We start from the raw sequence: 26,125 nt of genomic DNA, 5'->3' as shown, positions 1-26,125 counted from the left end.
AAAAACAACCCAGAGATACCTCGGTGTGCAGTGTGATTTACAATCACACCCCTTGCTGGAAGGACACAAGAGTTTAGAAGTGGAGTAGGGAGAATGGATATTGCAAGACTTCTCTCTCTGGGGTGACTAAGCAATGTCTACTACCCCCTCTTTAGAATGTCCCCCAAATGGTCCAGTTCCACCAAAGTTCAACCTGGGGAGTCAGGGATTTTACTTGGCTTACTTGGGGAAAATAGGTGTGTGGTTATGGGCAGGAACATCAAGACCTTAAAGCAGCCTGGACTGTCTACACCCAGTACGTGGTTGCACAGATGGATCCTCTTCTGTTTCCCAGCTCATATACTCTACCCCCTCTCCAAGATCCCCAAGACCATGTGTAAAGCTGCAAAATTGCAGATAACTAGCTGGGAGGCGCGTCTGAATATTCAGGAAGATCCAATAAGTCTCCCCACCCCACCCCCTTCAGTGAGGGAATGTCAACAGTTAACAAGCCCAGCTGTGATGATCGTTTGCAAGCAGATACAGCTGGTCTTACAAGATGGCAGTTATTCTGCTGGAGGAGAGTACTGTCTACCTGTAGATAGGCAGGGTTCTGAAGGTCTGCGTCTCCATAGTACAGGATGGGTGAGCTCTTAACTCAGCTACTACTGAAAGTGAGCATTTGTGCCATCCTTGGGACATGTGTCCTAAACTGACAATTTATGCCTTAGGAAGCTAGGAACAAGCATGTTTTCCCAAATAAACTGTTGTGCATTTTTTTTTAACTCCCAAATCGTCTCACCAAAAATGTTTTGCTTTTTATATTCCTTTACAGCATTGCAGTTTCTTTCTCCTTTATAATTGAGGGTCTGCAGGGGGCAGCTGACTCTCCTTGCATTTTTTTTTCCCCCTGACAGGCTGGAGTTTAAGATGTTTTTGGCTTTTGACAGGACTGTCTTCTTGGGAGGTCAGGCAGATGGGGTCTGTAACTACATGAAGGATGGGTTGATGGGACTGGTCACTTACAGGTCAGCGCTGAAGCCCAGTCCCCACTTAGCTCACCACCAGTGGCTGATGTTGAGATTACAGAGGGAGGGGTGCAGTTGGTGCTTCCTGATTGGAGGCTGGCTCTTGCCCCCAGGGGGCATCCAAACACAAGATCATTCAGTGGTCCTGAGCACTTTGGTGTTCCAAATTGGCCTATTGCTGACATTTGGGCGATTTTGAAAGTTTAGAATCAGAGGACCAAAACAAGAAGTGTTGCCAGTGCCGGGGCTTCACAGGGCCCATCTCAGTGTTGCATCTTTGTCTACGCTGCATGTAATAAAAATGGACAAATGTTCTTTAAAACTAAGGAGGGTTCTTCCCAGAACTACTTGCTCTTCTCTCAATTACCGACTCTTCCAGCTACCAGTGCTTGCTAACTACATTGATTCAAAGTTGCCTTTTTTCATGTTAACATAATAGCCACATGGAAGCAGTCTACTTAGAGAATACTTTTGTAACTGGCCACAATCTGATTTAAATAGAAATGTCATAGATATCTGATTTTGCCTCCTGTTTGCTATTTTTCTCCCTCGTCTGGTTTGTGTGATATTTTACTTTAGGTAGGAAAAATAAAGGAGAGAAAAAAATGAAGACAAAACTGTGCAGGGAAGAGCAACGACAATTACTGAATGGATAAGGAGGCAGAGAAAGACATTTGGACGTTTGCAGGAAGATGTGCACGCCTTCAGTTATCTAAGACCTCATCAGACGTCAGTCTTTAGATAACCCTCAGTTAAGACAAATAGTGTGCCTTTGTTTACCAAACAATAATATTATGAGTGGTTTGGAGTGTGCAAGTGCACAAGTGTGTGCAGATGTGTGTGTCTACATGTATGTGCATGTGGAGGGCAGAGATTTAAAAAAATCATACATTTTCTTTTTCTTTTTTTTTTAAACACAAGAGGGAACTTAGGTCCTTTCGATTGCAGGGCATTTTACCTATTGAGTGACCCCCTTAGCCTACAAATGCATTTAATTCAAAGCAAAGGATTACTATTTTTTATATTCATACAGATTTGACTGTCTCAGAACCCCAAAAAATGGCTTTGGTGGCAATTTTGATTTACCTGGGAATTTTTTTTTTAATGGGCAAACACACATGGTAGCCACCACTACTTTCATTTCTGTGTCCATAGTACACTTTACCAACGGACTAGGCTGCTGTCTCCTGCGAGTTGGATGAACCCTGAGACTCTTCAGAGTTACAAAAGCCACTTAACTTCAGCTGGGCCTTGAGCTGTTACACCCCTGTTGACAGTGGTCTGACCTTACAGCCTACAGTGTGGATCTCCAGACTCCCAGCAAGGGTATCCATCACCTGGGAGTTTATTTGACAGACAGAATCTCAGCTTCTTGGAGATCTGCTGGATTGGGATCTGTGGCTCTTATGCATATGAAGGCTTAGGGGGCACCGGAAGTGCACTGAATGCACACTTCATTTGGCTAGAATTCTCAGCTTTAGCATGCATTAAAATGTCCTCATTAAGAATTTGTTAAAACACAGATTGCCTGCCCCCACTCCTTACCCTCTGGGAGTGTTCATTCAATAGGAGGGGATGAGGTGGAGTGTGTCAAAGTTTTTCTGCTGCTGCAGAAACCAGACTTTGGACACTCACTGCATCTGAGCTCTGAGGATGTTTGGGGATAGTTCCATAGTCCTTAACAGCTGATGATGGCAGTGTCTTTCTACAACTCTTCATATATCTGCAAGAACTAGAGTTCAAGGTGGAATGTAGCATAAGCTTTTTTCATTTTGGTATATTCCTACTAAAAGGCAATCTCACCATGCATTCATATTCAGCAACAATTTGGGTAGTTTTCAGTCCATAGCATTCTGCTCAGTTCTGACAGAATCTCATGAAAGTCAAAATATGGTTCTTCAAAACATTTATTTCTTTAGAAGAGAATGCACGAAACAATAAATAAATTAAAGCAAGACACCAGCATAGGAGGTCATTCGGATGGGTGAGGTCGGAGTGCACCGTCTCAGGGACCATTTGTAACAATTAATTTCAGAAAGCAACACAAAGAACTGAAACAGGCTATGTGGATCTCCCTCTAGCTAGGGTCAAAAGTCCCTGCAAACAGAATGGATGGGGGATGGAGAGTACCATCTCACCTCTGAATGCTGCAGGGGCTGTTTTAAGACTGAACTTTTACTTTGGTCTTAGTTTTTACTTTGGATTTTAATTTAAGCCACAATAGCATTTAAGCTGTAGACAGGACAGTTTAAATGACAAACATCTATTTTCTCCTAGGCGTAGAGGCTGGAGGTCTGGGACCAGGCTATAGCCATGGTTATATTCTTGTCAAGGGCTGTTTCTGTGATCCAGACAGACTGCCATTTCACTATCAGAAAGCAATCATCTGTCTTCATCCCATCTCCTCTAATATGAGCATTGATCCCATCGTAAGGATTCCTTGTCATATGCTTACTACCTGCCAAAGGCTCTACTGCCTGATACAAGTTGAGAATCAGGGCGCTTATTTACAGTCCTGGGCACTGAAATCAGACTCTTGCTTATGCTAAGCAAGAAAGCTGTCCACCACTGAGCTACATCTCCAACCGTTTTTGTTTTTTTTTTTTTTTTTTTTTTTTTTTTTTTTTGGTTTTTCGAGACAGGGTTTCTCTGTGTAGCTTTGCGCCTTTCCTGGAACTCACTTGGTAGCCCAGGCTGGCCTCGAACTCACAGAGATCCGCCTGGCTCTGCCTCCCGAGTGCTGGGATTAAAGGCGTGCGCCACCACCGCCCGGCTCATTTTTAACTTTTATTTGGACACAGAGTCTCATAAAATTGCCCCGAGCTTGGGATCCTCTTGCCTCAGCCTCTGTAGTAGCAGAAATTACAGGCTTGCACCACCATTCCTGACCACGTTAGAGTTTTGCCAGGGATACAGTCAATAGCATTAGGACGATAGAAAATTAACTCTATGGATCTTGTAGATCAGGCTATAGGGTAGGAATAAAGTGACAATTTGTATTCTACACTCAGAGAAAAGTGGCTTATATGGTGGGACATGCTGGCACATTAATAACAAAGACACGGCCTTTTCTGGTCCCCTACACTGGCAGGCACTACCTCATTTAGCCGGGGCAGAGGTTTTAGGGAAATGTACTCAAACCTCTACTTGACTGCACGAGACACCCGCAGTTTTAGAAGGTCTGTGAAGGTGGAGAAACTTCCCAATTCAAATCCAAACCGTTCTCCAGGTTGGCCTCCTCCACCACCAACCCCAAAGCAGCCTGCTTGGATCATCTATCTCTTTTTCCTTCAGCCCTCAGACTGTGTCAGAGAGGAAGAGATCCTCCAGCGATTCCAAGTGGAGAAACCTGTGGTCTTGGCACGTCCCAGGAGCAGCCAGGCAGGCAGGCAGGCAGGCCAGAATGAAACCATGAAACCGGGGCAGGTTTGGCCTCAGCCTGCCCGGGTCACCAAGCCGCTCTAATTACAGTCTGTGGTAGGTGGCGGGAGGAGCTGTCTTGGGGCGCGAAGCTTCCCCGGCCATTGTATCAGCCTATAAATACTTCAAATACTTAAGTGCAATGTGCAACATTTGAATGTCCCAGAGGAAACTGTTGGGAGGCCCCTGGGCCCGCCCGGAAAGGAGAAATGGCTGGAGTGTCCTTCAGGCAGGGGACAAGGAGACCTGCCCTGTCAATCCCGATGGAGGTGCAGGGAGGCTGGGGCGTGTCTCCGAAACCCGCAAACCGTTGAGATGACCCAAGCCATTTTGAAAAAGGGAAACCGATGTCCCCGACACATGCCAGGGCGGGGGGTGGGGGGACGGGGAGAGGCGGGAATCTGCGTTCCAACGGCGTTTTCGGGCGGCTCCGGGGACGCGGGGGTGGTGGCCCGCAGGGAGGCGCGCGCCGGGGCCGTGCCGCAGAGCGGCCACCAGCTCGCTTTGTACTTGCGGCCAAGCGCGGCCCCAGAGTTTCGGCGGCGGCCCCGGGAGTTGAGGCCACGCCCCCTTGCAGTGCGAGTCGCGACCTCGGATTGGTCCGCCGCGAACCAATGGGCGCGCGGGAACGGCCCGGGCTGTCAGCGCGCGCCGCAGCCGGTCCTCCCCTGCGTCCAGCCCTGCAGCCCGCGCTGCCTTCCCCGGAGCTCAGCGCCGCGCAGCGCAACCAGCCCGGCCAGCTGCGCGTCCCGGTGCCCGCGCCCCACCGCCACCGCCGTGCTGCTCTCGAGCGCACGGAGCATGGGCAGATCCGCAGGCGCTCAGGTGCTGTGTGTTCCAGGGGCTTGTGAACAGCGGTGACCGGCTGTCACGCCCAGACAAGACCTTTCTGGGGAGATCGTCGTGCGTCCGCTTCGGCGCGGGTGACACTGCGGCGTGCTTGCAGGGTGACAGCCGCCCCGCGGTTGAGACCTCCTCTGCTCCGTGAGCCCTCCGTCTCCCCATTCTCCGCTCATTTGCTCCGCGGTTCACACCCGCAGCCTCCGGAGCGCGACGTGTGAGTCCCTAGCCTGTGTCTTTTCCTAAGGAGCCTCCTCACTTCCGAGATGCAATGACAAGTTAATATGGGCGTCCACGCCACGGTTTCCCAGGAGAAGAATTGCCAGAGGCGGCGGTCCCCGAGCTTCTGAGCAGGCCGCCCGCTGCGACATACGCGCAGGTGGAACCTGCTGAGGGCAGTGACCAGCCCGCCACCCCCGCAGGCGCGCTCGCAGGATTTCCCCTGCTCCCCGACCCGGGGATTTTATTTTTTATTTTTTTTCTCCACTGTTGGTGGGCGCCTCGCGGGCCGAGGCCCGGCGCCTGCTCGGCTGCCCGCGCTGCCTTTAGCGGTCGCCTCCGCAGCCGCTGCCAGGGACGTGCTGGGAAAACCGAAGCCCCGGGAGAAGATGCCGGCCATCCTGGTAGCCTCCAAAATGAAGTCGGGACTGCCCAAACCGGTGCACAGCGCCGCGCCCATCCTGCACGTGCCCCCGGCCCGGACTGGTCCCCAGCCCTGCTACCTTAAGTTGGGAAGCAAGGTGGAGGTGAGCAAGACGGCCTACACTAGCCAGCTCCCCCTGAAATCGCAGGGGCTGCAGGAGCCGACGGGGGAGGGGCTCCCGTTGCGGAAAAGCAGCTCTCTGGAGAACGGGTTCGATACCCAGGTGAGGGGTGCTGTGTGCCAGGGCACTGTTGGGGTTGGGGTGGTGATGGGTGATCCTTCATGGGGGAGGGACAGGGCTGCCTGGAGGAGAGGCTACCATAAGGTAGTTGGGGAGAGGAAGCATACCCCTTCAGCTGGCAGACTGGAAGGATACACTGGTCAGTGGGTGTGGCCAGGGTGCCAGAGGTTCGCCTAAGGAGCTCCGCAAATCTGAGGGGTGCTGGTAGCCTGCGGCTTCTCTGGGGTTGGAGCAGGTGTAGAGGTAGTCTCAAAAAGCACATGCTGACATTGGAAATGTTAGGGCCTGAATGCTGAGTGCTTGGCCCCAAGGAGACAGTTTCTCCTGCTATGATGTGTGTCCGTGCTCGGGTGGTAACCCCGTGAAGGAATGGTCTGGTGCCTCTTTGGATTGGATACCACCTGGCCCAGCTATGAGATCCAGGACAAGGGATGCTGGGTGGTTGCCCCGGAACCTGCCCTCCTCCTAGCTTGAAGATAGCTTGTTCCCGTCCCATCTTTAGGGAGAAAGGATTCTGGCCAGGTGCTGCTGACTGCTAGCTTGCTGGAGCAGCTAGTGGCTGGGCTTGCAGTTGTCGTAGGGGTGGCTTGGCTGTCTCAGAATGGCTGCCGAAGCTAAGCCCCTCCTTCCTGGGTAGTCTATGCTACCCGTGTTGGTGGCTCTGGTGATTAGGGAGATGATGGTGTGGGTGAGAGAATGCCTGGAAGAGAAACGGTGACTTGTACCTTTCCGGGCAGAGCAGGCATCCCCCTACTGGGCAGGGTGACAGGCCCTGGCCATGCAATCTCTTTTAAGGAAATCCTTAAGGGCCAATCAGTTTCTCTTGGACTGCTGCCTTCCTCCTCTTCTGGCAGGAGGGAGCAGGGGCATGCTGTATTTTCTTGGCTGCCAGTCAGCAGGGACTTTTAGGGACAGGCCGACCTGACGGATGTGACTGTCCCAGTCAGGAGAGGAGAGGCAGTTTGGGGTTGGTATGAGAGAAGTAGCAATGGACCAGCAGACCTTTTGGGCACCTACTTCTCTGCTCACAGAGACTCTACCTTCTGTAGCTTTCTTTGATTGGCGGTTAACACTCAACACATTCCTAGCTTTCTGATGGAGGAACTGGAGCTAAAAGCCGGTTGGAGACAGACTGTTGGAACTCAGAGCCAGAGAAAGCCCTCCCCACACAAGCTCCCACACCCGGCCCATCAGCATGTCCCTCTTGATGCCGCACTTGCTAAACATTTTTGGAAGCTGACAGCTCTGACTGATGGTGTGTGGGAGGAAGGCAAGATTTCCTCCAGTGCTCCTGGGCCCTGGCTCTGCTAGGCTGGGTACTCTGCCCTTTTTCTTATAGCTTCAGAACTTGTCCAGAGGGCTCTGAAACGAGGGTGAGCACCGGGGTGCCTCCTTCATGGGTGGGGGTGGAGTGGGTGGTATTTTGGAACAGTGACTGAGAATGTGACACATACCCTCAAGCCTGGTGAGGAGGAACCTAGGTATGAACGGGAAGGCAGATGCTGGGCTCATTCACAGCCAGACTGCTGCCTGCTATTGCCCATTTGACCTTTCATTTAACAAACATTGGCAGAGGACTGCAAGTGGGCAGGCTCAGGAAGGTGATTCACTATTAAAAAAAAAATTGCGCCGGGAGGTGGTGGCGCACGCCTTTAATCCCAGCACTCGGGAGGCAGAGGCAGGCGGATCTCTGTGAGTTCGAGGCCAGCCTGGGCTACCACGTGAGTCCCAGGAAAGGCGCAAAGCTACACAGAGAAACCCTGTCTCGAAAAACCAAAAAAAAAAAAAAAAAAAAAAATTGCTCCTGGACTTCTCCATGAGGGGCTAACTTGGTGCTATTCCCTGGAGGCGCTGCTTCCCCTGTGCCCCACTGTCCCCAGCACCCCACATTCCACCTCTCTTGCTCTCCATGGATCCTCTGCATCACGAGGGTGATCTGGATAGGTGGCTCAGGAAACTGGCCACTTTCCAATGGACAGTCCTGGTTTCCCAGCTGGCCCCTCCTCGCCAGCCCCTGGGTCTCCTAGGAGCTCTTCTATGTAACAGGCACTCATCGCCCCACCCTGACATCAAAGGGGCTTTGGCAAAAGGATTTCTCCGTCTTTGAACAGGGTATCCCCATGGTGACAGACAGTGCACATTCACCTTCCAGAAAAGTCCCTCGATTATGGCTTGAGGACCTTGGCTGACTTGGTACCTGGTAATTTCCTGATCCCAAACTTAATGTTTATCATTAGAAGACACTCAGGAAATGATGAACTCAGTGGCAGATGATATCTTGCCATTGGTTAGGGGATTTTTGGCAGGAGACTGGCTGGGTTGTGTAGTGACTAATAGCACAGGTTTTAAAGCACTGGCCATCAGTGGTGCCTTGCTTTGTATGACATATGTTAGCTGAGTGGCCTAGTCTGTTAACTACTCCCCTGGACCTCAATGCTTCCATCTGTAAAAATGGGCACAAGCAGCCATGGGAATTATGAGTATTAAGAAAAACTTTGTATCCTTTAAGTGAGAAGACAGGGCTCTGGGAAGGTGTCAAACTGTTCACAAGTGTTTACAGGCCTCTCTCCCTGCCTGGCACAGTTCCAGGCTCTGTGGGAGGATGAGGGGTGGGATGACCTGTGGAATGCCTGATGTGTTGGGCTCTTTCCATGGGATCTCATTGGTCTTCACAGGAACACTTAGAGAGGGAGTGGTGCATTTGGCCATGTCCTAAGATAACAAGAACATAAAGAAGGCACCCTTGCCTTGGACTTCATAGGTACCAGGAATTGTTCTGGGTGTTTTGCATTAAAAAACAAACAAAACAAAAACCCTCCTTTTATTCTCTTAATAATCTGATGCAATCAGAATAATTATCCCCATTTTACACACAAGGAAATCAAGGTTAAATGGCTTTGAGAGCAGTGGAGGTGGTAGCATTAGAACTCAAACCCCCTTAACTGTGATGTGGGACAGGGAGAGCCACAGCAGTGCTGGCCAATTATAGACCTTGAGTTATCAGACCACAGATGTCACCACTGATCCACATTGTCCAGTGTGGCAGAACAGGAATCCCAGCTCAGGTGCTGGGCCAGTGACGTGCCCACTCTCCATCACTGTCTTTCATGCTGTGGCAGAGCTCATGACAAATAAGGCATGGAGGTCTGGGTCTTGGGGATGATGTATCCCACTGGGATGGCACGACTTCTGTATCCAGCAGAGGGCAACACTGGAGAGCTAAGGATGTACTGGGGCTGAGGAGTGGAGATGCTGGAAGGAAGGCTAGGATCTCAAGGACTGGAAAAGACCAGGGAGGCTCACAGAGGAGGCGGGAGATGGGCTGGGCCCCGGGAGTGGACAGGAGTGCCTGCTGGGGAGGACAGAGGAGGCGAACAAGAACAAAGGAGTGGAGGTTAAGCTGCCCTGCGGTGGTGCAGAGCCCAAGGGGATGTTCCTCTGTTTATGTTCTAGACTGGGTGCTTTCCATTTTAGGAAAATGGTGTGAGGAAGAGCAGAGGCTGGGCAGTTACTGGATGCTTGTGCTGGCCTCTACTGGGTGGTAACTGCATACAGGCCAGTGGCGAGAAACTAGGGAGATGGTGTTGTCTCCTACAGAACCTGGCTCCTAACCGACTCTTGGGATGCAACAACAAATGACTGTTGTTAGCTTGGGTCTCAGACACAACACATGGTAGTTTTAGGGCAAAGCATTCCTGTTTTCTTGTTTCACTACGGGGCCTCTTACTCACTCTGTAGACCAGGCTGGCCTTGAACTCGAAGAGACCCACCTGCCTCTGCCTCCAAGTGCTGGGATTAACCATGCCAGGCTCCACTCCTGTTTTCTTACCCAGTAATTCCTTTTACTCCGTGAGTTTTCACTCATCTTCCCCACCCCACACATGTTCTCTCCTACCGTGAAAGACTTGTAAGCCAGTAGCTGTTAAAGGCTGTCAACCTCTGACTCCTCCTGGAGCCCCCTACAGGCCTGCAGTTTGATCTCAGTCTCCTGCAGTCCCTATGCTGCCTCATTCAGGTCCTTCTGACGCCCTTTGTGCTACTGTGCTGCTACCTGGGCCTCCCCGAGATGGACCATTTATAATATCTGTTCCGCTCTCTCATGTGTTGTGAACTATGACCATGTGTAAGTAATCGTTTTTTTAGACACATGCTCTGGATTAGTGTGCAAGTCTGTGGCCAACCATCAGATAAAGGAGCAGTCCTGGGCTATCTGAGGATGAGGTTAACCTATTTTTTTAAGAAGCAGTTGCAGGCGGAAGAGATGATTCACATCATACTTTGATATTTCCTGTTTTTAGGAGCTAGTGTTCAGCCTGCAACTTATTTCCTAAAAAAAATAATTAGAAGTGATTGAAATCCTATGTGAGCGTTTTAGATGTTTAAAAAGAAAGCGTGGGTGAGGCCCCTGGGAAGAGCACAGCTCCAAGCTTACAACCTGTTGCTGCTTCGCTCCACTGTTTTGATTAGAATCTTTGCTCCATCATCAGAGTTGATTATGGATTTGATTAGTGTGTTTTTCTGCCATTGTGTTATTCCCTGTCTTCTCTTTCTCGGTTCTTGGAGGGGAACTCATATTGTGGTTATCTGCCATCATGCAAGATTGTTTACAGTTCACATATTATTGCCTATCCCCTGGGTTAATTCTCTAGAGACACTTTAAAGGTAGAATCAGGGGCTTATTTGGGCGATCATTCAGTGTGTATATATCTTCGTATAAATACGCCTACATCTATACACACATACACAGCTCTGTACACATGGAAAAGCTTCAAGTACAGAGCACATGTAATCACACACATACATCAAAGAGGAGGCTGGGGGAGTTATAGCCCAAATTTTAGCTTTGATAATGGCGAGGTTTACATTTCGCTTTTCACACTTTCTCCTTGACCAAGATTTGAAGCACCGTCTCCCTGCTCATTTTTATTTACTTACGCGATGCAAGGGCTGCAGCCTCATGAGGGGCATTTTACTCAGACCTCTGACTACCGAAGCCAGTCTGCAAAGCCAAACCACCCAGCAAGATTTTGGCTGAAGGTCAGAAATTCTTATTTCTTAATTCAGCCTTGCCTCTGGGAAAGGGCCATTTACAGAACACTTGCTAGCTGCCAGGTCATCTGTGCCAGTCCTTATACCTTTATCATTTAATTTGAGACACAAGAAGCTGGGCAAATGGGAAATGGTTGGCGTGCTTTATGTGAGGAAGCTAAGGTCAAGACAGACTATGAGTTGGAAACGGTTCTGTGCAGTAACTCAGGCTTTATTGGCAGGCAGATCTGGATTCAAATCCAGGCTTTGGGAAAATAACTTGGTATTGATAAACCACGGGCTTTTTTTTTTTTTTTTTTTTTTTAATCTGTGAAACAGAAATGGTGTTGCTTATTGTAGGCTGTGAGGATTCCATGAAATATCACAGGTAGACTGTAGTATCCATGGTCTGGCCTGTATTGGGCAAGGAACATGTGGTACCGCATATTTTGACAACCCAGCATCAAAGCGTGGCTCGTGTCTGCCTCACCTTAAGCTCATCTACCTGATTCCCAAGTGCATGACTGACCACAGGGATGGGCTTGCCCCACCGAGAACCAGTGCACATTGGTGCTTTGGTTCACTGACCCAGGAACAGGAGCAAACTCAGGACAAGGTCATCTGAAGAAGTTGCTTCCGAAGTTGTTCACTGAAACGTTGACATTTTAGTCACAGACACACCATTCCTAAAATGCTAACCCAACCGAGGGTTCTGCTCCAAACTAAACTGGCAGAAGGCCTCCTCTGTGTGCCCCTCTTAGCTGCCACTGTTGAGGTGGTGGGATGAAGCCGCCCAGTCTGATGGCCCAGCTCAGGCCAGAACTCAGCAGGTCACAGGCCCATTGCCTAGGCTTCCTGCTGGCTGCTTATGGTTCTGGGGGTAGAAGGGAGGCCCTTTTCCCTCCCAGCTGCCGCATATGCAGTGGGAATTAAGCCTCACGACCAGTTTGGTCAGTAAGGTGCCCCAAGGCTCGATGGCCGCTGCCCAGTGGTGTTTTACCAATAGCCACAGGACCGATTCTCAATGGCTACCCTGTCTTGTGGTCACATTGTTCGAGGGGATGGACAGTGTGTTCATAGAACATCTTGAGCATAATGGGCCATGTGATTTAGAAAAAACAGAAAACTTGCTCAGGCTTTTGTGCTTCCATCTCTGCTTAGCCAATAGCAAGTGACTCGCAGTTTTCACAGGAGCCCTGAGTCACCCATATAAAACCTTAGGGCGACTCATGACTTAGTGCCCCTTTCCCAAGGCAAACAAACCTTCTCTTGTGCTCTGCAGACAAAGACCCCACAGCATCAGAAGGGTTTGTCCCGCCTTCCATGTGAACTCTCAATACTGTCAGGCATGCACCATATACGGAATTGGCAAATTTGGGGTGATTCTAACCCATTCTGTTTCTATATCCCTGGTAGAAAAGAGAAAGTCAGAAATGGTTCCTCCTCTTCAGGATTCCATGCAGCTTGGGAAATCAGCTCCTCACGACAGCGTGACAGAATATGGATAATTATAATGGGGCTGAGGAGATGGCGCAGAGAGCCAGGTTCTGGCTGTGAAGTCATGAGGACTGAGTCTAATTCCTAGAACCCATGTTAAAAAAAAAAAAAAAGTCAAGCACAAGGACTCTTGGAGTAAGGGTTGGGGGTTGGGAGTGGTCATAGGAAGAGCTGCTGGCCAGTCAGTTTCAGGCAAATTAGCAAGGTCCAGGCTCAGTAAGAGACCTTATCTCCAAAAGTAAGATGGAGAGCAATTGAGGATGACAGTGCTCCACACAGGTGTTCACACATGGACAAGCATACGTGAACATATACCCCCCAGACACTCCTATCCTCCCCACCCCAATAAGAAAATTACAGAAATCATTGACCCTGATGAGCACAGCCTCTAGACTTCCCTGATATACAGACTAGACACCTGTCCACGAGCATAACCCACAGCATCCCACGAGGGAGATGCTGCTTCCACAAAAGAATGACCTCTCTGGGATCCAGGAGATTTGGTTCTATTTAGTTAGTTCTTTTGACCCCTGCTGATGACCTTCTAAGAATCATCTTGCCTTTCTGAGCATCTAGCCTTGGTGACCTGCTTAGCCCATGGAAAGGAAGTTACTTTTGCTACCCTTCTTAAAGACTCACTGTCAGGTCAACAGAGGCAAGTCTAATGGATAAGGTACTACTCATTTTAGCATCTCAGTTTAGAAAGATTCAGCTCCTGTGCCATGTTGCACAGCTGGTAAATGGTATACCCAGAATTTGAATCCATGTGTTTTAACATCCAAAGTCAAGGTCCTTAAATGGCAAATGTGAAAGTCCGTTGGGGGGGGGGGGGGAGTCTCAAAAGGCCTTGCTAAGATGGGACCACAGCAGGCTGCTTCTCAGTTTCCTTTAGCTTGGCAGATGGTAATTTGAATGAAAATGGCCCCCATAGACTCATAGGGAGTGGCATTCTTGTTGGAGTAGGTGTGGCCTTGTTGGAGGAAGTGTATCACAGGGGGCAGGCAGGCTTTGAGGTTTGAGAACGAGGCCCAATGTCTCTCTCTTCCTCCTGCCTACCGATCCAGATGTAGAACTCTCAGTTACTTCTATAGCTCCATGTCTGCCAGCCTGCTGCCATGCTTCCCACCATGATGGTAATGGACTAAACTCCTGAAACTATAAGCCAGCTCCGATTAAATGCTTTCCTTTGTAAGATTTGCTGTGGTCATGGTGTTTCTTCACAGCAATAGAATGCAGACTAAGAGAGTGTATAATTTTATTCCTCTCTCCCACCCCAGGATCTGAAAATATTCCTTCAGTATTAAACAAATGTTAGTTGATTAACAATATCAGTTAAGTTTTTCTGGATGTATAGAGTCCCATGTTCTCTGAGGCCACAGGGCCCTTCAGGGTGGCTAGTGATAAGAACTGTCAGGGCAGGTGTGAGACAGAAGGGAAAACAGGGAATTTGATGGAAACTATTTGCCTGCATGAGGAAGCAATCAGGTAAGTCCTCATTATAGAGTGGTTTTGGTTTGTTCATTTGTTTTGAGACAGAGTCTTGTTAAATAACTTAAGTGCACCTCTAACCCAAGATCCTCCTGCCTCTGCTTTCTGTGTGCTAAGATTGCAGGTGTGTGCCACCATGCTCAGTACAGATTGATCTTTAATAATAATAATAATAATAATAATAATATTTATTCAGTTTTGTTTTATGTATATGGGTGTTTTGCCTCCATGTGTGTGTGTGTACCATGTGCATGCAGTGCCTGCAGAGACCAGAAGAGGGTGCCAGATCCCCTGGAACTGGAGAGATGAATGGTTATAAACTGGGAACCAAACTTGAGTCCTCTTCAAAATCAACCAGTTTTCTTTACCTGCGCCATCTTTATGGCAGTAGCCCTGGTATCTCTGCAATAGTCAATGTCATAAAAGACCAAAACAAATAAGATAAGTAAGTAAGACTAAAAGGAGAAAGTTGACCAAGGAACCATGGCAAACAAATCCACTGATAGTTCCCTGACTGGTTCTTGGGTGAGCAGAGGTCACACAGGACATTCTGGAGGCAACAGAGGTGCTTGAATGTGGAATGGATAACTAATCATGACATCCCATCAGTGCCATGGCCGTGGAGTTATATAAGAACATGTCCTAGTCCCTGGGAGATATGAGTTAAATACTTAGAAGCAAAGTGTCTTGATGTCAGCAACATTCTGAAATAGTTTGGCGTGCGTGTGTGAGAGAGAGATACACACAAGGACAGAGATGGCAGAGACAGACAAACAGATACTATCTCCTGAGAGGAGAAAACTAAAGTGGATATGCAGTTCTTTCGATTTTCCTGTAGGCTTGATAATTTTCTAAGTAAGATGTTGGTAAACAAAATAAAACAGAGCCCTAGCTGAATGCTGCTTATTGTCAGTGCCCGTGTTGTGGCCTCTCACCTGTGAGAACAGAAATGGAGGAGGAACCTGCATGGGTGTGTTCCCAGTAGCCTGGCCATGTGTGCTTCACCTGGTTTAAATGCTCCCTCTCCTTCCTGGTGCCGTGTGAACGCCTCGGCTTAATTTCTTGAAGAGTAAGAAAGTTTCCTAGTGTTTTATGAAACTCACAAGATCCAATTTCACTTAGCAGTCTTTTACAAAAATCTTAGGTAATTCTAAACCACCTACCCATGTGAAAGAATTTTATGAAAAATTATTTACTTATTTATTTCACGTATTTATGTGTTTGTTTATGCTTGTTTGTGTTGGGAAGAGTCTTTGCATGCCACAGCACATGGGTGGAGGTCAGAGGACAGCTTTTAGGAGCTGATGCTCTCTGTCTACCTTGTGGTCTCTGGGGCTGGAGCTCGGGTTGTGGAGCCATCTCACTGACCCTGGAAATAAAGATTAAGAAAAAAAGTCAAACCTCCCCGATTGGGTCCCTCTGGCCAGGCTCTGGCAAGACAATGAATGAGGCTACCTTTACTCTCACCCTTTCCTTCACCTTTTTGAGGTCTCTCCTGGCTGCCAACTATTTGCGTTCAGTCTCACTGTCTCTACCTCTAGGAAGCCTTCGCTTAGGTGATCTGGACAGTGTCTTCTCCATGGCACCGGGCGGGTTCTGTGGCCTTTCGTGTTCTGTGGCTGCTTGTGTGGATCAGAGGTGTCTGTTCCCTGACCCTGGCTGGAATATCATAGGTTCTTTGCAGAAGGGACAAAGGGTGACATGAGCCGAAAGAAAGAACGGGCAAACAGGAGTAAGTGGATACTGACCATGAACTGCACCCACCACGGTTTGCATCTAGGAAGTTCTTCTTTGAGCTATTGGGACAGTGTGGGAAACTGTCAGAGGTGGGCCTATGGGGTGGTCTCCAGGTCACCGAGGGTGTGTCCTCAAAGGAGCTGGGGAGGCCCCAACCACTTCCTCTTTGTCTCTTTTGCTCTCTGGCTGTGAAGTGGGCAGTTCCACTCCACTCCATGCTGCCACCATGATGAATTGCCACAAGTCTAAAAGCAACAGGACCATCGGGTCATGGAATCAGACTGTGACCCAAAATAAACCCTTCCTTTTGATAAGACGTTGTGGGTGTTTGTTATAGTAACAGAGTGACTAACACAAGCTGTGCTCACAAAGCTGTAGCAGAAGCCTGTGGATCTTGCATGTGAGCTGAGGTCACATGACAGGGGTGACCAAGTGTAGGGTACATAGAGTTGACAACTTGCATCCTGGTGAGGCCCTTGTCACAGTTCTGCCGTGGCGTGTTGTCTGCCTGTGTGGAGGTGAAGGCATTTCCCTCACACAGGCTACTCACAATGCACAGCCATGAGGCTGCTCTAGTGAATAAGCCTTATCAGCATGTAGTAATGGTGGTAGGGGCAACTCCCTCTGTCCTACCTAGGAAGAAAGATCTGAGAAGAGTTTGGATGTATATTGAGAAGGAGAAGGCTGAGAAAATCCATGGATAGTACAGAGCTTCTAGAAATGAGAGCCGCTCCAACGATGCATATGCTGTTTTCAGACTGTGTTTAGTCCATTTTGCAACAGCAACAAAAGTACCTGAAGTAGCCTACCCATGGAGAAAGGAGATTTATGTAGTGTATGGCCTCAGAAGTTACAAATCCAAACAACATGTTGCAAGCTCTTTCAAGTCCCCCCCCCCCCCCGCCCCCCTGGCTGTGCCACTCAGTAGCAGAGAGCAAAGGCAGAGTTTGAGAAACAAATACTGAGCGGCATTCCCAAACAGGAAGTCACAGAGGGGCCAGGGTCTGGCTCGGGCTTTCATATCATTTATCTCTCACAAGAAATGACTCCAGGAGACCAGTGTTCCCTTCTGAAGGTACACTCCAGTGAATCGAGGGCCCGACCCCTTAGAAGTCCCACCACCTTCTAGTACTACCACCTGGAGACCGAGTGTCTGACCCATGAGCCTCAGAGAGGTACAACCAGTATCTAAGCCATGGCATGTAAGAATCCTCTGGTCCTCGCAATGACTGTCAGAGGTGATGACCCTGCTCCTAATTTACCACAGAAGAGAAACGGGTCAGCAAGGACGGTTGCCTTAAAGCGTTTGGGGACTCTGGCAGGTCGCTCAGGTGGTAGGTACAGTCATAGAATTACAACTCGGCTTTCTCTGATTCCAGATCTGTGCTGCTGACTGCGGAATTACTTTGCCGGTAACCAGAGGAGGCCTGGGGCTCATGCTGAGGTGTCCTTTCCTCAGAGCCCATTCCCTGCTTTGCTGGTCTTGGCCTTCCTCTGTGTTCTGTCTTATCTCTTATGGGGCTTCCCAGGTGTTGCCAGGTCCAGCCTGTCACCAGAGAGGGCCTATGTGTCTTGCCCACCTCTTCTACAATCTGTGTACCATCTCCTTTTCCCACTGCTGTGGTTGTTATGCAGCGGGTCACCCCTGTGCGGAGGGCCAGTGGGGCCCATGTGCCTCACAGCTGGCAGGTCCTCCTTCCTGTCCTCCCGCCTCGTGTGGCTGGCTGCTGCTCTGAACACAGTCCTCATTTCATGCAGATTTGCTCTGATTCTTTTCAGACCAGAGAGGGCTGGTTTGTTTGCGTCAAAATGCGTAGGCTGCCAGTGTCCCAGAGTACTCAGGCCTTCTGGTGCATGGACTTTGGTGGTTAGCTGACTAGAGAGACCTAAGAAGGCAAGCCTCAGAGGCAAGGCCAGCATTTAGGTGACAAACCAGACTAGGAAGAAGCAGGTTTACTTTGGATAGCTGCATCATTCGTGATCTGTGCCTATAAAGCCTGGAGACTTGGGATACCTGAACCAGGGGAGATCTTAGAGGCCATCTGGTCCCAGTTTCATGGTACAGATGGAGAAAGCCATGTCTGAGGAGGCTCCCAGCTCCAAGGACCGGAGTGCAAACTAGACCCCAGACCTCCCTCCTCCAGGACCAGATCCACAGATAAGATGTTCTGCTCAGAAGGGCCTGACAGTATGATGTACCAGAACCAGTCTATGGCTGTGGCATTTCTCCTTCTACCAAGTTTTTCAAAAGAATATTAATTTATTCATACTAGGAAGCCTTTGCATTCGGCTCACAGAATCAAAGAAGCAGGATAACAATTGGCTGAAATCACTGAGATCCCTGGGCCAGCCCCACAGGTGGATAAGACCATCTTGGCGTGCATTTTTGTTTATGTGGTTCAGGATCAGCCAGCAATCTAGCCAAGCCAATGTAAAGCTAGTACTAGAATGCTTGGACTCTGTTCCATGGTCTTTATTACCAACCTTCTAGATTGTCCCCATCTCCAAGCTGGACATCTGGGAGAGCTGGGGTACTCTCCTGCCTCCCCTGCTATTTACCATGTATCTAATGTGTCTTGTGCTGATGGAGCCTGGAGCATCTGGACATTGAATAAGTAGTCAGCTGCAGATCATTTTCCCCCGGGAAAACATAGCATTTTAGTGGGTCTCTGTGTGGGGAGAGCTGTTCATGTCTGTAATAGTCCCTGGCAGGGGATAGATAAAATCACTCCTCTTTCCAGAATGGTCACTCTGTGCCGGGTGCTCCTCCAGGCTTTTGGTATGGCGTTTCTCATTTCCCTACACAAAAGCAGTGTGTCTGGGTGCTTCCACGGTGGTCTCCCGTTGACAGGTGAGGAGAGGCATGGAGACTATAAACAGAATGCCCCAGGTCACACACCTCCTGAGTGGAAGGTTGCAAGCTCAGCCAGCAAGTGAAGAGCCTGCATCCCCAGCCAGTCTACCCTTTGCAAGGACTGAGCCAGAGTGTGGTTGAGGGTGGGAAGAAAGATACAGCAGACAGAGGGTCAAAGCCTGCTTAAGGCCTTCCAGGAGACCAAAGCTAAGACCTGCCTTCTAACATACCATAGGGCCTCTCCAGGGCACTCTAGCCCGGAAAGAACTAACCTAGAGATGTCTCCAGCAACCTCATGGGCTTGGTGGATGGACTCATTGGCTTTCCCTTTAATACTGACCTGAACTCCTTTTTCCTTCTAGCTAGCCGAATATAAATCAATATAAATCTGACCTAGTCCCTAAAAATGTTTACCTGCCTAAAAACATGTCGTGTGTGTGTGTGTGTGTGTGTATGTGTGTGTGTGTGTGTGTGTGTGTGTGTGTGTGTGTAGACAGAAGTAGAGTAAAAGTATATGGCTCTCCCACACCCATGTATCAGGCACAAACCGTGGGTACACTCTGTAACAGGAAGCTGCTGGTTTTCCATTCCAGAGAACTGGAACTCACTCAGAAATTTGTCATTTGCTGGGTCCAACCCTCACCACATTCCACTGCTGTTTCTGAGAGCGTCCAGTCACCTGGGCTGTGAGGAAGCAGGCCGTGGGTGAGGCCATGCTGGCAGAACTAGAGGGGTGCATTCTCCAGGTCTAGTGACTTCTAAGTGACCCCAGCCTGCCTCTGCCCGGCCAGGTCTACTCTGCAGCGTGTTGCCTTTGGATCCACACAGTGCAGACGAGAGCTTATTTTAGAACTGGAAGGAGAGCAGACGTATCAATAAAAGGCCAGGGAAGGAACAATCCATTCAGTGGTTTTAAAATATCTCTCCCTTAACAGAAAAAGATTATTTTTATTTCTTAAAAAACAACTGGCAAGTTTCTCCTCCAAACAGTTGATAAGAGAAGCACTGAAGACTTTGAAAAATTAAGATTAAAAAACAGGCGGCTGGGAAGATGTCTCAGTGGTTAAGAGAGCCAGAGTTTGGTTCCCAGCACCCATGTCAGGAAACTCATGACCACCGGTAACTCAAGCTGCAGGGGATCTGACGCCCTCTTCTGGACTTCTTGGGCATGGCACTCACACACCCACACATTTTCATAACTAAAATTTTCAAATAAAATCTTTAAAAAAAGGTTAGAGTTTTGATGATGGGCTGAAAGTCTGTCTCCTGTTCTTTTTCTTGTCCCCGCCTTTCAGACTCTGAAAGCTTTGAACTGAATCACACGCCCTCTTGCCTCTCTTTTAAGGACAAAGAAGCTGAGCCTCAGGGTCTCCATACTTGCTGTTCTTCTTACTGAGAGCCTCCGCCTATATCAACAATGCTCAGTACTCCATCTCTGCTCTCTGCTCACATGTCACCTCGTCAGAGGGCTCTTTTTGGACTACACTAGATAAAATAGCATCATCCATCATCTTTCCTCAGACCTCCCCTTGCCTTGCTTTGTTTTTCTCAAGAGCTAGAACAGGTTCCCATCTCATGGTAAACATTTGCTCAGTGTGTGTCTTTTCTCTGTTATACAGTCAGCTCTATGGAAGCTCTGCCTGTCTTGGCCACAGCAGTGTCCTCTTCACCTCAAAGACTGGCACACGGGGTTTCTACTATCTCCTGGAGGAGGCACAGGGCTGGTGCATGGCCAAGCTTGAGCCAGCATACCACTTTGACTTCCAGACCCTACCTGGGAGCCCAGAGTGCTTCCCTGATGATGTTGAGGGGTGGGGATGCCGTCCCTTAGAGGGTCATCAGGAGTAGATGAGGCCAGGCGCATGAAGGTCATAGCCACCCAGATCATGGACTTTTACCTGTGGGTCAGGATGGCCTAGAGATGCAATGTGAAGGTGACAGGCCCTTTGCCTACAGACACTTTTCTACTCTGACTTCAGATTGCCTGTCTGTGATCACTTCTTTGTGATCTGAATACTTCCCACTGCACGCATGGCCTTGGATCAGCAGCAATGACTTCACCTGGGAATCTTCTGGAAGTGAAGAAACTCAGGTGTCACCCCAGCTCTTCTGCCCTGAATTTGCAATTTGTTACCATCTCAGATGTCACATGGCCTGCTTATGGTTCACTGCACAGAACAGTGCTTGTCTCTACTCTGCCAGAAGTTCTAGAAACATTGCCTTCCTTCAGCAGTTAACTGTCACGCTCTCTGGACCTGCAGACTCACCTACCCTGAATCCCTTGCCCTTGTGATGGGATTGGATATGGGAGGAAGGGACGGGGCAATGCCAGGAGAAATTTCAGAGTCAGAGTTGCTCTGCCTTGTGTACACCTCTGATGCTGCTTATTTATTCCTGGGCGTTGATATGCCACTAATGTTTGCCCACCATGACCAGAGGCTGGGAATCACACAGTAGCTGAAGAAAGGAGCCATCATTGAGGACCTCAGCCCCCCTCCTCCCTGCCAGGTGGGCCTGGGTCAGTACAGGCAGCATATTCTGGGACCTGGATGGAGGCCAGATGTATCTCTGCCCTTAGCTCTGATGGCTGTGACTTCCTTTCTCAGCCTTCAACAAAGATTGGGCAGTCAGGTTTCCCAGAATGCAGCCCAACTCGATCAGACCCTTCTGTGGAGGGTGGCTGTGAAGGAGGCAGAAAACAGCCAGAACAGCATAGGGAGAATACCACTGGCTTCAGTGCCCACAGAGGCCTCCCCACCAGGAGGTATACAGATGGCAATATGCCCTGCTTCCTTTCAGCTACTCTGAGACTGGATATTGATTTGAGTGAAGCTTGTTGGTAAAATTCAGAACATTACTAGTCAAACTCCAGAATCAGGCTGTTTAGTGAATGCATGAGTGTGAATGAATGAGTGTGTATGTGTGTGTGTGTGTTTGTACATGCATGTGTTTATGCATGCATATGTTTATATGTGTGCATATGTTTTGAATACATGTATTTGTGTTTGCATGTGCAGCATGTGTGTGAGTCCTGGATAGTCCTGGAAAGCAATGTTTAAAAAAAAAAATCCATTTGCGCCCAGACAGTTCCACATTGTGAGAGGTTGAAAGTCTTTGTTCTTTGAATGAAGAACTCTCATTCTCTTTCTGAACCCCATGTTCATAGCTTCATGGTGTGGGCACAGGCTCAGTGGTCCTTCACCAGCAACTTCTGGGGTTGTTCAGACGTCTCCCTGGCAGAGTACATCGATCCTCTGCATCTGTGCCTCTTAGGGCTTTGCAGGGGATTCTGGAGCTCTTGGGGGGTGTATAATTGAATTTGAGACGGGCTCTAAAGAGGAGTCAGAGAAAGAGCAAGTGTTCACAATCATCCCAACCACAGTTTGAATTTCAGATCTGCCTGCTTGCAGTCACGTGGCTTTAGGTGAGCATCAACCCTACCCCCTCCCCATCTTCACGGCTCTGTAGACAGGATAGCAGTGACTCATAGCTACCAAACTGCCACCACATCTTCCTGGCTCTGTAGACAGATAGCAATGACCACTCTCGTGTGTGCAGGACTCATGGAGGGTGCCTGGTGATGAGCTAGACCTGGAAATATGGATATAATTGGCGAGATCGGTCCATGACGGATGCAATCAAGAAATGCAATGTCAGGGCTTAATTGCATTAGTGTGATTTGGCAATAATGAAACCAATTAATTAGTTCTCAGATAGTTATTAACAGGAAAGGAAAAGTGAGCATGAAGAAAGGTCCTGTGGGGGTAAGAGCGAGCTGGGAAGGATGTGTCTCGTCTCTGAGACTGCATGGGGAGCTGCTAAATATGTAGAGGTCTCGGCTCCAGCCACAGAGACTGAATTTTCAAATCTAGGATGAGGTCACGAAATTTTGGGGGTTCCTTTTGTGGAATTAGAGGTGAACCCAGGGCCTCATACCATCTGGTTATGCTATATCCCCAGGCCCCCAGTTTGCGGTTTGGGCAGCTATAACCCACTGAACATGCAGATGATCTGAAGCCCTTGTGCTGTGGAAGACAGCATCCAAAGACTGAGGGAAGAAGGGCCATGCAGGCTCAGGGGGCAGAGTGGGATGTGGGGTGGGCGTGGGGCACTGAGGTTGGATGCCCAGAAGATCCTGAGATGGTGCGGGCTCTGGTGAGCAGGAAGCCCGACCCCTCTCCCTGCACCCAGGGTTTCCAGGCAGGGTGATGTCTCACTGGGATAGCAGCCACTGGGCGGTGTTTCCCCCGAGATCACGTTGAAGGAATGAGCCTTTTGAATGGGCTCTGTTTAAGGAGCAGCCTGTCAGCTCTGGCTCTTCTTCCTGCTCAGTCAGAGACTGGGAATCATCTGGGGAGGGGACCCGATGGACCCTAGAGGGGCATCTTGGAGAAAGAAAGCCCTGGATGAGACATGAGGTTCTGTGTGAGTGCTGATGGTCCTTACTGGAGCCTCAGGTGCTGTCTCAGGTCTGCTGAAGGCCCTGTGTCTCCCAAGGGAAGCCAAACCAAGATCTGCTGCCTACAGGGGAGTTGATTTTCTCGTGTCTTCTGTAGGTAAGTAAGAGCTAGAGTAAGGGAGGTTAGAAAGGGGGGGAACACTTAGACCTACTGTGTGCTGTGGTCTAGATGCCACACTCTTTGTTGTTATTGTTTGTTTGTTTGTTTGTTTTCAAAACAGGGTTTCTCTGTGTAGCTTTGACTGTCCTGGAACTCTCTGTAGACCGGGTTGACCTCAAACTCACAGAGATCCACCTGCCTCTGCCTCCCTCCCGAGTGCCAGGATTTAAAGGCGTGCGCCACCACTGCCTGGCTTGGACTCCACACTATGACTTGACAGGTGGGTACCATCTGTCTGTGTTACAGTTGAAGAAAGAGAAACCCAGAGAGGTGAGGTGACCTGCTTACCCCACACAGCTAAGATCCAGTAAAGGCCGGTCTCACACTTTTCTCTGCCCGGCCCCTGCGACTCATAGTCCACTCGATGACGGTAATAGGAACCTTGTGTGCCATCCACAGCTGCCCTGAGTGGGGCGGGGGCACAGTGTGGGCAGAGTGCCTGGAATCCCAGAACTCATGGGGTATATCTGTGCCCTCTATCAACAATCCACCCTTCAGTAATGTGTACACTGGCTGCCAGCTGCTGTCACCACAGCCAGACCCCACACCCACACAGGAGAGGGCTTTGGCCAAGGGCATGCTGGAGCAGGAGGAGGAAGTGCCCTCCAGAGGGGCTTGTTGCACGGCCCCTGAATGGCTCCATTGAGGTACCCAGGCAGGACGACAATGGATCTGTTGGGGGCCCTGGCCCACAGAGGTGAGAGGGCCTGGGCTGGGCAGGCCATGCTGGCTCAGAGGCCAGACGCTGACTTCCAGGGCGGGAAGCCAGCGCCTCTGACGTGCTCCAAAATGCCAGCTCTGCTTAATGGAGAGCAGCTGGGGCAGTTTGAGTTGCTCCCCGTGCCAGGAAGGCATTGTGAACCCAGTACACCGGCTGCGGTGACGCCCCTCCTCCCTGCTGCACTCTGATCCCATTCCTGGGCTACGTCCTGCACAGTGGCCTCCAGGGACTGTGGGTAGCCCTTTCCCGTGTCCCCTTGGTCCTCAGGGGCAGCCTTTCCAGTCCTGTAGAGAAAATAGCATCCATCCTTTCCCCCCCCCAAAAAAAAAAGCCCAAACTAAAAACCTTGGAACACCCACAGGTAAAGTGGTCAGGTGAAGTACAAAGCACCTTGGTAAATTTGAATTAAAATGAAATAATTTAAAAATTATGTTTAAGTAGGTTGGCTTCTCAGGAGTCCTTGGGTCACCTAGCTTGTAGAAAAGACTGCTTCTGACTTTTACCTGGACGCCTCTCTAGGACTGTCTCGACTCAGTTATGTTTGGGTCCAGAGACTTGAGCATCCTCGATATCCTGGGCATGCCTGCCAACTGCCAGGCCCATCCCCAGGGAGCTTCCTGAGGTCAGGGGAAAGGGTATCTACTGATGGTCTGACTCCCCCATACCAGCCATTCTGCCATTGTTGGTGGAAGTCTGAGGTTTTTATTACCCTTTTAAACCTTTTGTTTACTGAGGTCTGCACAATTATGCTAGTTTTATTGTCCTGAACATAAAAGCAGCTTTGAAATGAGCAAGGATTTTTGGGGAGAGGCTGGGGTGGGCCTCTCTCTAGAGAAGGCCAGCTTCAGCCACCTGCAGTCCCTCTAAAGCAGGTGGATACATAACCCCCCCACCAGGGTCAATTCTGGTTTCCAACAGCAACCTTGCCTTGCCCTTTCCCGGGGGCTTACTGTGTGTTCCCATGTTTCAGATGAGTGGAGAGAGGCAGAGGCTGGGTGGCTTGACTTGGGTCTCGTGGCTTTAAACTGTAGCACTGGTTTAGAGTGTAAGTCTGTTGGCCCAGGGCCCCTGCCATGCTGTCACCCATGTGCCAAGGGCTGCATGCTTTAAGGGACACCAACCAGAAGCAGGCATGGGCCTGCCTTTGAGGTTGCTTGCTGGGGACATGAAGTGTTCCACCTTCTGCATGGGTAGATGGGGCAAGACCTGCCCCCCTGTCTCACTTCTTTTCGTAAAGGACACACCAAATGAAAAAGGAAAATAAAGGAAGGAAGGAAGAAAGGAAGGAAGGAAGGAAGGAAGGAAGGGGAAGAGAGAGAGAAAAGAAAGAAAGAAAGAGAGAGAGAAAGAAAGAAAGAAAGAAAGAAAGAAAGAAAGAAAGAAAGAAAGAAAGAAAGAAAAAAAGAAAGAAAGAAAGAAAAAGAGGAGGACATGACTGTTCCTGGGCATGGTTGAGGAGAAGGTTTATTGTAGATCTGAGGGAGAGCTCACTCAGAGGCATTTGGAAGGGTCCAGAGTGAACATGACCCTTACATAGCAGGGCCATGTAAGGAGTGGTAGGGAGAAGAAGAGAGAGGAGCCACCAACCGAGAAGAGTAGCCTTTACCAAGAGACTGGCCATGAGACTGGTGTAGCCAAAATGGTTGAGTTATACAGGGGCCAGAGGAGCTGGGGGAAGGTGCAGCCCAGCTCATGGGCTGGAGAGTTCAGGGTAGAAGCCAGTGTATGCCGGCAGGGAGGACCCTGTAACAGGTAGGGGACTGAAGGATGCTGGGAGAATATGGCTCCAAGGTCTACTTTGATATGTTAGTAGACATCTTAGGTATTTGTCCTGGATTTGAGACCTAACACACACCAAAAAGAAAGAAGGGTTCTAGAGACAAGAAGAGCCTGTTCAGGCCTGGAGTGGCCCTGGTCATCATGCAGTGAGGACGTGAGGCAGGCTGGAGAGTGAGCACCTTGCAAGCCACAAAACAAAGAGCTGTGATGGACTTCTGAGCAGAGGCGGGGTAGCCCAGTTGGGAAGGGTG

At 49.5% G+C, this 26,125-nt stretch overlaps 1 protein-coding gene across 1 annotated transcript in view; it reads left to right on the top strand.

The window, feature by feature from the left end:
* The first annotated feature begins 5,136 nt into the window (after nt 1-5,136).
* Nucleotides 5,137-26,125, top strand: part of Nav2 (neuron navigator 2) — a 367,113-nt gene continuing 346,124 nt past the window's right edge. Inside the window, 1 exon segment of the mRNA XM_052762814.1 lies at nt 5,137-6,133. Within this exon segment, the coding sequence (XP_052618774.1) occupies nt 5,876-6,133 (258 nt within the window). The 5' untranslated portion in view covers nt 5,137-5,875.

The sequence above is a fragment of the Peromyscus californicus genome, unplaced genomic scaffold (assembly GCF_007827085.1).
Source record: "Peromyscus californicus insignis strain IS unplaced genomic scaffold, ASM782708v3 Scaffold_4__1_contigs__length_199733344, whole genome shotgun sequence".
Classification (NCBI taxonomy): Eukaryota; Metazoa; Chordata; class Mammalia; order Rodentia; family Cricetidae; genus Peromyscus; species Peromyscus californicus.
This window is presented reverse-complemented; position numbering and strand designations above follow the sequence as displayed.